We start from the raw sequence: 13,312 nt of genomic DNA, 5'->3' as shown, positions 1-13,312 counted from the left end.
GATGTGAGAAGAGCCAGCCTGAGGTCAACAGCAGAGAGAGGGGCACACAAGGGCTTGCGGTAAGGCATCTGTGCAGTGTGGATGGAGCCAACCGCTGTCAGAGCAGGACCGACTGCTCTCCCTGAAAGACACAGCTGGTGTGGGGATGCTCGGATGAGGCTCACTGTGGTGAGACCAACAATCCTACGCATCGATACTGCCAGCAGCTCACAGTTGGCTGGAAGGGGAGGGGACCTGACCCCAAGGCCCGATGGGTGCAGGGCTCACCAGAGCGGGCATTGATCCGGAACTGGGTGGAGCCCTCCAAGGAGTAGATGATGGACTCCTGGCCATACTCGCGGGAACGGTCCAGGTCAGTGGCATTCAGGAACAGCACCGTGGCTCCTGCCAAGAGACAAAGGTGGGGTGGGGGCTGCTCATCCAGGACACACAGTCCAAGGGGGTCCAGTACTTAGGAGCCTCCAAGTGACTGGCCCTGGGGAAGACAGGGGAGGCAGGGGAGTCCCCCCTGCTCCTCGCTGGGGCACCCGGGCCTGACAGCCACTCAGCTACCAGATCCCTGGACAGGTACAGGGATACGGCTCCATGGGACAATGAAACCTGCAGCCTGGGAAGGACCTGGTCCCCTCCTCTCCTGCTGTCCCTTCTCCTGGTCCAATTTTAGCCTTCATTTGGCTGTCTTGGTTGCCGCTGTGCTAAAAGTGCACTCAGCTTATGCATGGAGCGAGGAGAAACTTTATGTACAGCAATTTGGCACTGACTGCGGCTGATCCCCCTCAGTTTCCACCCTGAAGGGCAAGGGTTCGAATTTTTGTGTGAATATCCAGGTAAGCCTTCCACCTGCATTTCCATGACTGTGAAATCCTGGCCTCGCAGTTCAGCTCTACCTGCTGCCCTGGCCACTGGCTTTTCCCCAATCTATGGACACCAGAGCTGGTGGCTACAGGCTCCTCCTGTCACTCAACCTGCCAGTACAGGCAGAAAGTAGGAGGGAGCTTGGCCTGTCGGCTCCTATGGTCACATCAGTCAGGCTAAGCCTGAGTTTCCTCCCTGGCTATGACTCTGATGTCACTGCCAGGTTGCAGGGCATGTGCTGTGGGTCAGGGTGGGCAGGGTGCAGCGTCACTCGCACTTAGCCTTCACCATTTGCAGCACCCAGGGCTGCCATAGGCTTGTGGGTCCTTAGCCCCTAGGGGTCATAGTGGCCCCTTCCAGGTGGCCATGGGGCATCTCTTCGACTTAGCTGCCACTGAGCAGGAGCCAGGAGCAGGGGCGTAGGAACCCGAGCAAGCCCTTTCTGCCAGCACATCCATCTTGGAAGGGAACTGGGTATTCTGGCGTGGGCCCCACCCCGGGCTGGGTGTTCACCAGCAGAACGCAGGCTGGCTCCCAACCTGCTCAGTACTACACATCAGAACAGTAGCAGAGGCCCTCCCCAGCAGGGTGCCCAGGGCCAGGAAGGCCATCCTGACTCGAGCTGTCCCTTTCTCCAATTGTGCCAATGCTAAATTCTAACAATTCCAGCTGTTTACAGCTACATCTGTTCCTACTCCAGGTGTCCACTGAACTAGCTGTTACTAACTGCACGTGTCCCTTGATGCCACCTTTCCTGGGCTTCTCCAGCAACTGAGCTGCTCCACACAGGGATGCTCTCCTACTAGGCCAGGCCACTCTGGGCATAAGGACAAAGCTGCTAGCCTGCCCGGAGGATGGAACAGACACCCCACCCCACCCCACACCAGAATCTGACCATGGAGCAGCTGGTTCTGAGCCTCTCATTCCTGCCCTTACACAGAAGCAAGGCCCTCCTTCGAGGTCAGGGGTGCTGTTCACAGCGCCATGCTCTAAGCACCCTGCACCTTGCAGACTGCTGCATCTCCACTGCTTCATTACCAAGGTGTCTCGCTCTTCCTGCTGGACCTCAGCTGTAGGAGCACAGGCCCCTCTGTGCATAGGAGGTGCTCTGGAAGCAGCTCTGACTGTCCCCCAAAGCCCCTCTGATTTTTACACGTCTGCTGGAACCTCCCTGAACTCACATGCCTAGCTGGGCCCTGTGCAGGGAGCGGAGGATAGGGACTGTACCTGCCATGATGTTCTCCACCACAGAGACAAAGTAGGCAGGCTTGCTGAAAGTGGGAGGGTTGTCATTCTCATCCTGGAAGGAAAAGATGCAGGCTGAGGAGTGAGGCAGTGCCAGGGTTGGCAGCCAGACTGAGACCAGGCATGGCCAGCACTGAGTGAGGCATCACAAGGGACTCAGGTGTCCTCCCAGGTGGGCTGGGGTAGCCGAAGGCAGGTGGCCAAAAGCAGCATCTCCATCTCCCAGCTTCCTCCTCCCTGCTCACCAGCCTTTCCGTTGAGCAGGCCCACCTGGACCTTCCCTCCCAGCCAGGATGATTGTGGATATTTTGGAACCCTCTGTAAAATGCACGGTGGAAAGAACATCCCAACTCAGACACTAAAGTATGCAGAGGTAGCCCAGAGGCCCCACACCCCACCTGGGCACATCTTCCTCCAGCCCTGCCTGACCAGGGGCCTTAGTAGGCAGACTGGGGTAGGCAGCTTGGCCTCCTCCTGCCTCAGATGCTGTTCTCCTGCCTGTAAGACCCCATCCTCAGTCACATGGCGGGAAGCTCTCCCTGCAGCAGGAGTTGGGCACAGTAAGCCAAGCCACCAGTAGGGACACTGACTGCACTGTATGGTTTCTCCACTTAAAAAAAATTTTTAAAGACTTATCTTTTGAAATTCAGAGTTATACACACAGAGGGATCCATCTTTCATCTGCTGTTCATTTCTCAAATGGTTGCAATAACCAGTGCTGAGCCAGAAGCTTCTTTCAGGTCTCCTAGTGGCAGGGTGGCAGGGGCCTAAAGCCTTGGACCAACCCCCAGGCCCATTATCAGCAAGCTGGATCGGAAGCAGAGTTGCTGGGTCTCAAACAAGGTCCCTTTCCACTTCTGATCCAGCTCCCTACTAATGTGACTGGGAAGGCAGCAGGTGACAACTGGCTTTATTGTCTGACTTCCTGTCACCCATGAAGGGAAACCCAGACCCAGTTCCGGGATCCAGGCTTCAGCCTGGTTCAGCCTCAGCTCGACCCCGGCTCAGGCCCCAGCGCTCCCCACAGGCATACACACCCGAGCTTCTGCTTGGCTGCACCAAACGGCGCCGAGAATGTCAGCGACAGAGCATGAGGCAGAAACTTATTAGCGGTGATATTTCCTCGGATCCTGGCAGTGTATTCGCTATTAGTTCTAATTCAGCGGCTCCCTCTGCAAAAGCTTATTGTCCCCTAATGGGAAATCTACAAACTGAGTTTGACTTCTTTATTAAAAACCAATAGGCAGTGGATGGAAAGAAGTCACTAGGCCTGGCTCACCACTTGTCCTGGCCGAGTCCCTTAGCACCTGTCCACGGCTGTGATCCATCCCTTCCCACCGGCACCCTGCCCTGGATATGCAACCTGCCACCACTGCCTCTGGCCCACAGTCCCACTGGTCCGTGGCTTTATCTCGCGGAACTCACTCGAGAGGGAGGCAGCGGCGGGAGGAGGCAGCAGCACTGAGTGACAGCTACTTGAAAATCACCCACGTGCAAAATCAGCCTGTAGGCGGTGACCTTTTCAAGTGCAGTCCTTAGACATAAGTGACTGCGCTGTCCGGACGCTCTGCTCCAGCGAAGGGCTCCCTTCCAGCCACTATGGCACCTGACTGCTGTCAGTGCCTCTTGCCACCAGGGGGCCAAGCTGGGCTGGGCTGGAAAGACATGCAGGGCCCTTACTGCCCCCGCCAGGATGGTGCTGGGGGGATATGGAAAACGGTGCTCCTTGTACCAGGTCATTGCAGTCCGTGGGGGTGTGTGGTCCCTGCTCCTGCACAGCCTGGCACTTAAGGAGGGAAGCTGAGCTCAGTCCTTGCACTTGCTTTCCCTGTGCGATCCCGCAGCTTGGGAAGTGGGTGGGGCTGGTCTCTGGGTTCCAGAACCTCCTATTTCAAGTTACTAAAGGCAAGGTAACACGACCTATGTCACGTGTGTGATTAGGAATACAGAACCTTGGGCCTGCCTCATGGCCATCAGATCAGAATTCGCCTTTGAACGTGGTACCCAGGTAGCCCTATACACAAGGAAATTCTGTCACACATGGATGAGGATGACCACAGGGCCAGACAGGCTATGGTGGACAGAACACAAACCCAGGTTCAAATCCCAGGTCTGCCACATATGAGCAATAAATGAGAAAGGAGAAGACCTTGGGCCAGCTGTATTTTCTTTCCAAGTCTTGGCTATCTCTTCTATAAAATGGGATGGCATGGGACTGGGCAATGTAAAACCATCTGGCTTACTGATGGAGCATAGCAAGCTTTAATGTCCATTTAGCTGGGTATGTCTGCCCAGCCCTGGCTGTTGTGCCATACTTCAGCCTATTTCCCCGCCTTCTACTCCTCTGCCTTTCATCTGCCTCCCCCAAGCCCAGAGGGAGCTCTCTGGAACTGCTGCAGCGATGGTGACCCCACAGGGGCCAGTTATCATCCACAGTCTCAGTTCATCCTCACAACAGCATGAGGCAGGAAATGTGATTCTCCCCATTTTATAGGTGGGTTCAAGAAGGAAGAGCTGCGGCTGCTGACCCCCAGGCCTCTGAACGCACAGCCTCTTCTCAGGTAGGGTCTTGTGGGGTGTGCAGTGGGCTTCAGATTCACCTGAACCCCACAGCATCCCTAGGCCTGCCACTGGCCTTGCACACAGGAATTCACTGTCTGCTGGAACAGAGCAGGACCCTGGCTGGTTGAAAGGGATAGGTAGCTCGGTCAGGGATGTGGGGGTGACCAGGCCACACTGGGGTAGGGAGCATGCGGTGAAGACTGCCAGGGGGTGGGCATGGTCAGCAACATTTAAAGGCACGAACTTGTGGGTTCAAGTCTGTAGGCTTCTGTGGGTCCCTTCCTCTCTGTCCTTCTTCCCCTGTTCCACTGCCTGAAGCCCTAGGGTCCAGACATATGGGCGGGCTCCAGAAGCAAGTCCCGGGCTCTGTTTTCCCTTTGCTGCCCCTGACTCTGGACAGCCTCATCTCCCCGCAGCCTGAGCTGCCCTGAAATCCAGCTCCTACCTGCACACCTGGAGGGCTCCCCTAAGATATTGCTTCAACTTCCCCAACACTTCCAGTTCCAGTGATCAACAAGCACCTGAGGTCCCCTGCCCAAAAAGGACCTGGCTGCTTGGGAGCTGGCCTTGGGGATTCAGCTTCTGGGAAGAGGACAAGGTTGTGTTAGAGCCAGGTGTAGAGTGGTCCAGAGGCTGTGACAGTGAGCCTGTTGGGAGGAGCTTTCCTGGCTGAAGTCACAGCTTGGCACATTTCCTAACCTGACCTCCTGGCCTCAACTGTGGAAGCCAGAAACACACTCACTTTTCATCAATACCTAATCACCCTCTCCAGAAGACGGAGGGCAGGACAGGCTTGTGCAGGCGGGAGTGTGTGTGGGGGGCTCACTAGGAACAGGCCTGGTGGCTCTGCTGTCAGACCACTCTACATTCCAACAATCGCTGCAGGACTGGCATGGGATAAATGAACCAGTGTAGAGATGGATCCCATGGCTGATAATCCCAGACACCAAAGGCATTAAGGCACGCTTGATATTCATGTCAGACAAGCCACAGCTGGGTTTCAGGCCCCTTGCAGGAGTGAGAAAAGAAAGATGAAAAGAAAGGAAAAGGGAGGGAGAGCGAGAAAAGAGAGAAGATGACTTGCTGGCAGTCCCCTTGGCCCTTGCAGAGAATGGCCACAGAGGAGGGACTCTCATGTCATGTTCTCTTCACCTGACCCCCAGCTCCTAGTCACCCTCGAGGTGTCCTGGGGGCCATGAAGCAGCCTCAGCAGGGCCCTGGTCTCTTCTAGAGCTCCAAGCTCCTTAGCCTCTCCTGCCCACACTGCATCACTGCAGCTGTGGTGGAGGCTAATGGGGCAGCCCAGGTCACAGCCTGAGCTAAGGGGACAGCTGAGAACACGGGGAATCCAGTACTACACCCAGGCAGGGACCTGACACCCCAGGAGGTATTCTTTACCCTAATTCTGGCAGGACAAAACCCGCAGTTCCAGATACTTACAAACACCTCAATAATGACTGGCACGGTACTATTGAGAGGGGGATTGCCGGCGTCCTTGGCCATGACCGTCAGGTAGATGAGCCCATTAGGTATCTGCTCATAATCCAGGGGACGGTTCACGCTGATCACTGGAACGACAGGAACATACCCAGTGCCCTCCTGTGCGGAGGCTTCACTGCATGGCCAGCTGGGGTGCATGCATAGGTGCAGCTGGCACAGCTGATGCTTCATTTCCTGTGTTTGAACCTACAGCCTTGTGATGGAGATGTGGGTGCATGGAGGGCCTGGTTTGTGCCAGGCCCTAAGCTCAGCTCCCTTGGATAAACCTGCTTTGGGCGTAATGAAGTAGCCAGGCTCTGAGAGGTACAGCCATGTGTCCAAGGTCCCTTTCCCGGGAGGGACCCCTGCCTGCTTGTCAGTCTGCCTAGCAGTGGGTCTCCCCGCTGCAGTCCAAAAGCTGCTCAGGCCACAGGGTGACACATGTCGGCCTCTTGAACCTGGTCTCCTTCTAGACAGCCACAGATTCACTGTTCACTTCCCAGGGAGGGCCCAGCAGTGTGGAAGAGGTGGGCATACCCTCTGGCCCCATCTATTTCTCTCCTCCTCTGCCACTTTTGGCCCTCCAGGCCTTTCCTGCCAGTTCCCAGGCTTCTGGAGCAGCGTGTTGATTCCTGGGGGGTGTAGAGGGGGCTCAGGTTAGGGGCTGCAGGCCTCAGCTTCAGCAGTGCTCTGCATGCCTCGGGGTAAAGAACTCCAAAGCCGAGAGGCAGGACTGGTAGGACTGGCAGGGAGCTCAGGGAGAGGCCTGGGGGTCTCTGACTTCCTCTCCTGCTGTCCACACTGGGTGTCTTCACGTCAGTTGGTCCTATTCTGTGTTCACACAGGCATGGGGAGGCGTTGGGGGAACCCTCTGCGCTCACCAGAGGTCATGGTCACCCTCCCTAGGAAGCAAGGTCAAGGGCAGAAAGACCTGGCACTCCTGGCCAAAGGAATAGATGAGTTGAGCCCTGAAGGCAAACAGCATGCAGGGGTGCAAAGGGGTTGGACTCTGGGGACAGACTGCACAGGACTGGGCATCTTTGCTGGGTGACCTCAGGCAAGCTGCTTTCCATCTCTGGGCCTTAGCTCCTCGTCTGAGAAGCACAGGGGGAGGGCGTAGTCTCTATTGGGATCCTGAAGTTTAAGGTCACTGCTGCTGCTATGCTATTTCCTGCCAGGGCCATGGGCAGGGGCCAGGACTCACAGTGAGGCTGGCTGGTGCAGTAAGGTGCAGAATGAGAAACCACATGTGGGTCAGGGAGGGACATGCCATGACCTGGGAAGACCTTCTGCCTGGGCAGTGTAGCAAGAAGCAGGGACCCCGCCGATTCTGGAAAGATCTAGATCCTGCTTTCTTGTGGGACTGGCTATGGCTTAAAGTAAGGATCAAGCTGACATGAGACTGTTAAAGACCCTAAGGTAAGGTGACCCAGTCCTTAAGGGCAAGAACTCTTCTGGGCAAGAGAAGCACTGGCCCCCAGCCCACCAGCCAGCACTCAGAGGTGTGCCACCCCCTCCCCAGGCCAGGCTGTGGCTCCCATACCCCACCTACCTCCATAGCCCTCATACACGCTGATGTCGAAGTAGCTGCCAAAGGCGGAGGCGTTGACAATGCTGTAGGTGATCTGGTTGTTGGGAGGTGAGTCCTCATCTGTGGCCTGGAAGGGAGAGGGCAGACACAGCCCCCTGAGTCTGTAGAACTTGAGGGTTCAGGGGATGGGGCAGGCACAAGGCTCTCTCCCACACCTTCCACCCCAGCTTCAGATACCAAGCCACAGAAACCCTTCCTGAGTTATATGTCAAGTGAGGGCCTGAGATGGTTTGGATGTGGCTTGTCCTCTAAGGGTGCAGGAGCTGGAGGCCTGGTTCCCAGTGCCCAGAGGCATTAAGAGGTGGTGGATGTCTAGTGGAAAGGGACTGATCTCCCTGGGGACACCATACTGGGTTTGGATCAGCGTAGCTCTTGAGCCCCTGGGTAGTTCCTGCAACAACAGGTGGCAATGCTAGAGTAAGCCTGGCTTGCCTTGCATCCCTGACTTGTCGCCTTGCTCTGTGGCCTTTCTTCCTCACTTGAATCCCTGCTGTGGAGCCTCCTGCCATGTTGTGATGGAGCAAGGAGGACCTCACCCTCAGGGCTTCCCAGTTGTAGAACTGGTAGCCTCTCCACTTGGGAACTAAGTGAGCAGACTTCTTTGTTACGGACCAGGCCTGAAATGTTTGGCTTCGACAATGGAAATATATTCAGATGGGGCAACGTGCTGTACACCCAACCAGTTACCCAAATAACCTCTTATTTGTCTTCTGCCTGTCTTGCTTAGGCCTTTAGCAGGACCCTGCAGCTTTTCACTTCCTATTGCATCCCAGAGTCTGTCACAGTGTTGGTCACTTTATTTGATCACTGCCTAGGGCATGAAGACCACACAGTGGCCAGCCCCGGGGGCCAGGACAGGAGCCAGACAACCCTCCGGCTGTCTGCTAGGGCAAGTGAACTGCTTAGCTTCTTCTCAGGTTGTCTCTGGCCCCACAGGGCCTCTGGGGGGTTCCTATCACTCTGGGTGTGCTAGAGCTGGGCCAGGAGGGGAGCACAGGATCCTAGGGGAGAGGTCACCCCTGGTCTGCCTCTTCCCTTGTACACCCCTTTTGTAAGACAGGACCAGACCCCAGGATTCCCATAGCTCCTGGCAGCAGCAGCTGGTTCTGAATTCTTTTTTTTTTTTTTTTTAATTTTATTGTATAGTTGTTGACAATCTTTACATAATTATGGTTAACAAAAAAAGGTTCAGGGGGTACAGGGAAGTGGGTAATACCACTATGTCCATACTGTTTCCATCGTGTATCTGAGGCAAAGGGGGATATTGAGGGAGAAGCCCCACCCGGTTTCCCGCCCACCCCAGGTCCCGGATGTGGGGCATGCTCTGAGATATTTGCTCAAGTGGTTTTAATAGTTCTCCAGTTATGAATCGCTGCCAGTTTCGCTCAATGAGGTCGTCCACTGATTGATATGGTCCATCATAAAGTCTCCGTTTGCCCTATATTTCGCTGCCAACATATAGCTGATATGAATGATTGACCTGTTCTGTCTTCTGTCTTTTCTTGGTTAGAGTTCTGAGTCCAGCAGTTCGATTGGGGAGATCTCCAAAGAAACTTTGAGGTATTCCCAGACCAGATTCTTGTATGTTCTAGCAAGCACAGGGCCCAGCACAGTCCATCACCCTGATCAGCTGGTGGTTTCAATTGCTGGGTTGTTTCTGTTTTCAGTCCTGAGTTGCACTGGAACCAATGGGTGTTGCAGTCCAGTCTGGTTCTGCCCAGCACATACTCAGCCCTTCAACCAGTGGGAGCTGCAGCCTAGTCGGGGCGACCCACAATAACCCCCACCAGGCCCACCCCCTTCCCTGGCTTGCCAGTATGTGTAGCAGTAGACCAGTCTGTCCCCTATCCCATTTGGCTCTTGTACTTGTCAATGGGTGTTAAAGCTTTGTTCCATCTAACCAACTCAACCATCCAGCCCTCACGGATGTTGTTGAGTGCCTCTCTGTCTAGCCATCCCAGCCCCCATCCTAGTTTACATGCCCTCCCGTGGGAGTAGTAACCCAAGAGGGGGGAACCCACTATTTCCTTCCTGGGTCTCTCTCAATCCCAGTTGATGCACTCTTCTGGTGGTTCTGTGGTTTGACTTGACAGAATTAGTCCCCAGTGCCAGCTTCTGCCAGCTGATGCTGTGGCTAAGCCCTAACAACCCTCACCCACTCTAATTTATGCTTGCACCAGTAGGAACAATCAGCCCAGCATGGCTTTTCCCTGATCTAGTCCACATGAGGCGCACAGGTATTGTAGCCCTGCTTAGTCTGGTCTGTCCCCATCCCAGCCCATGCTCTCCAGTGGGAGTAGCTGTCCGGCGAGGGGACCAGCCCCTTAATCCCCCTGCCAGCTATGCCCCTCCCTTCCTGGATCTCACGTGTGCTGGTTGGGTGCTGCAGTCAAATCCAGTACAGGCAACCGCGCCCTGGCATTCCATATTGTGCACTGGTTTTGTCGCGACCAAACCTGGCTCAACCCAGTGGATGACATGAACTGATTCAGCCTGATCTGCCCCTGACCCATGCAGAATGTGTGCCAGTGGGAAACTTTCCATGGCCTATTCTGGGCTGTTTCCTATCATGCTTCTTGTGCTTACCTGCAGGGACTGTGTCCTGCCAGAGGAGTTGCCCAGGCTCCTCCATCAGAACCCCTCCCAATGCCAGATTTTGCGCATACCAGAGGGGTCCTTGAGCCAACCCTACTCAGTTCATCTCCTGTCCTAGCAGGAACAGTGGCTTTTCCTGGCTGGCTTTCACCCCATTCTGGTTCTTGCTGTTGGATGTTTCAGCCCAGCCATGGCTCGTCCATACCCACATACAGCTCACACACGGCTCAGTAGGGGGTTGAGACCCAGCCTAGTCAGTCCCACATCTACCCAGGTTCTCCAGGACACCAGATGGTGTTGGGGTCTGAACTGGCCTGGTGCATCTAATCCCAGCCCACACCAGTGCCTCGGGTGACTACAACTGTTTCCTAGATAGAACACAGCCCCCATTCCAGCACACGCGCCCCTTGGTAGGAACCTCAACCCAGTTAGGGTGTCCCCTTACCTTCCCAATTGGGCCTGTTCCTAGCTGTAAATCACGCACCTGCCTGTGGTTTCTCTGAGGACCAGTAGGTACAAGAGCCTAGCTCGGTATGACCTGTGCTCCATGCTGGTTTCTAGTTTTGCTTGTAGGCTAAGGTTTGCTCAGTCCTGCCCAGTACATTCCATTCCATTACCAATTTACACATCTTGGAGCTACTATGCCCTGCTTGTCCGACCCCCAGATCTGGACCACGTGTTCACCAGCGAGAGCTATGACTCACCAGGGGAGTTTCCCAAGTTCCTCCACTTGATCCACTCCCAGACCCAGTTCTCATACATGCCAATGGGTTTTAGGCCAGTGCCCGGTGTACTCTGGCCTTCCATTTGGCCTTGTATGAGCTGGTGAATGTTGCAGCCTGGCCACCCCACACCCTATTCAGGATGCACATTTGGGTGCTGCTGCCTTGCCCAGTCCAGTCTGTCGCAGGTCCCTTTACCTGTGATTGATGGCAGGCTCCTTGGTCACACCTAGCTTAGTCCATAACCACCCAAACTTTTAGGTTTACCAGTGGGGCTAAACTTTCTACAGGGTGTGGCCCACACATCCTGCACAGAATCCACCCCAGGATAAGGTTCTAGAGTGCTAGTTGATATTATGGCCCTGCCTAATGTGACCAGTCTCCTGAACCATCATCATGTCAGGTTCTGAATTCTAAGCAGACCCCAGTGGGCTCAGGTGGGGACTGCCATCCACTCAATGTTCTTGCCACAAGAGGTGGGGGTGAGGGACAACTTTTTGCTACACAGTGGCCTGAAGCATGAGCTGACTATGTATGCACCCCAGCTCGGTCACCGGGACACAAAGTGGGGTTCAGGGGGATATGGCATGGCCCGAGAATCAACTCCCAGCTCTGGGCAGCAGCTTTAGGGATGGGAGGTGGACCCCTCTTATGTGGCTTTCCGAGGGGGAAGTGAGGGAGACAGGACAAGGTGGGTGGCCTCTTACCCGGAGTCGCACCAGCTGTGTGACAGAAGGCTCATTCTCTCTCAAGGCGCCCACGTAGGTGTCCTTCTGGAAGGTGGGCACGTTGTCGTTGACATCCAGCACATTGACCCTGACCCGGCCTGTGGTCTCCTCCCCTCCCCCATCCCGAGCAATGATAGTCAAGGTGAAGCGCTGGATGAGCTCAAAGTCCAGTCTGGCAATCAGTACGATGAGCCCAGTGTCCTTGTCCAGGGAGAACCTGTGTCAGGAGGAAGACAGAGAGGCCACCCTGAGCAAGGCAGGCTGACTATGGGTCTGTCCTTGCCAAGGGGAAGAACAGCAATGCATGGAATCTGAAATCTGCCTTCTCTTCCATTCTTCTTTCATAAGAGCAGCTACTTCTTTTATTTTTTTTTAATTTTATTTTATTTTTAAAATATTATTTATTTACTTGTCTGAAACTCAGTGTAGGAGACTGGTGCTGTGGCACAGAGAGTAAAGCTGCAGTGCTGGCATCTATATGGACATCTCTATGGATGCTTCACTTCTGATCTAGCTCCCTGCTAGTGCACCTGGAAAAGAAACAGCAGATGGCACAAGTGTGTGAGCCCTTGGATCCATGTGGGAGATCCAAAGGAAGTTCCTAGCTTCAGACTGGCCCAGCTCTGGCCCCATGGCTACTTGGGAGGAGGCATTGATCAGCAGATGGAAGATCAATCCTGTTTCTTTCTGTGTAACTTGATTTTCAACGGAAGAAAGAAAGAAAGAAAGAGAGAGAGAGAGAGTGGGAGGGAGGGAGGAAGGGAGGGAAGGAGGGAGAAAGGAAGGAAGGAGGGAAGGAAGGAAAGAGGGAGGGAGGGAAGGAAGGAAGGGAGGAAGGGAGGGAGGGAGGGAGGGAGGGAGGGAGGGAGAGACAGCCTGATTTCCCATCTTCCATCCACTGATTCACTCCCCAAATGGCTGCAATAACTAGGGCTGGGAAAGGCCAAAGCCAGGAGCCAGGAGCTTCACACAGGTCTCCTATGAGTGTGCCGGGGCGCAGGGAGTTAGGTCATCTTTTACTATTTTCCTAAGTGCGTAAGCAAGGAGCTGAATCAGAAGTGCAACAGCTAGGTCTCAAACCAGCATCCATATGGGATGCAGGCAGCACAGGCAGCATCTTAACCCACAGAGCCACAATGCCGGCCCTAAAAGCATCTTCTTCTGCAGGGAGTGGGCAGGGATTGGGATCAGGAGGTGAGGTGGGGTGGGGTGGGTCCTGAATGCAGGAGCTGATTTAACCAAAGGGGCTCAGTCACCATCTTCTTAGAGCCAATAGGTGCTTCCACCTACTGGAATACTAAGATGCTGCAGGACGAAAGGGTCGGAAATCCCGCCACCCCAGATGACTTTACACATGCCTGCTCTGAACAGGCACCACAGACTCAGCAAGGGAAAGGTGCTGGGTCCTCCCTCAAGCATTTAGCTCTTGGGATTCAGGATCAGGTGGGAGGCTGACAAATGTCTCTGGGGAGGAGCAAGGTGTAGCAAAACTTCTTTGAGCTGTCCGTGGACATTTTTACATTCATGCCTGGTCC

The 13,312-nt window shown here is 54.8% G+C and overlaps 1 protein-coding gene across 6 annotated transcripts in view; it reads right to left on the bottom strand.

The window, feature by feature from the left end:
• Nucleotides 1-13,312, bottom strand: part of CDH23 (cadherin related 23) — a 375,667-nt gene that overhangs the window by 101,739 nt on the left and 260,616 nt on the right. For 5 of the 6 annotated variants that reach the window (XM_058671237.1, XM_058671240.1, XM_058671242.1 and 2 more), the window contains 5 exons: nt 11,757-11,994; nt 7,694-7,799; nt 6,103-6,230; nt 2,083-2,155; nt 268-384 (listed from right to left, as the gene is read on the bottom strand). In XM_058671237.1, coding sequence (XP_058527220.1) covers nt 268-384; nt 2,083-2,155; nt 6,103-6,230; nt 7,694-7,799; nt 11,757-11,994 — 662 coding nt within the window. Of the gene's footprint in view, nt 1-267; nt 385-2,082; nt 2,156-5,814; nt 5,837-6,102; nt 6,231-7,693; nt 7,800-11,756; nt 11,995-13,312 lie in introns of those variants that run through there. The other variant, XM_058671241.1, reaches the window with a different exon arrangement.

Source organism: Ochotona princeps, chromosome 13 (assembly GCF_030435755.1).
Source record: "Ochotona princeps isolate mOchPri1 chromosome 13, mOchPri1.hap1, whole genome shotgun sequence".
NCBI classification, from domain to species: domain Eukaryota; kingdom Metazoa; phylum Chordata; class Mammalia; order Lagomorpha; family Ochotonidae; genus Ochotona; species Ochotona princeps.
The sequence above is the reverse complement of the archived record's forward strand: the minus strand, read 5'-3'. Positions and strand labels throughout refer to the sequence as shown.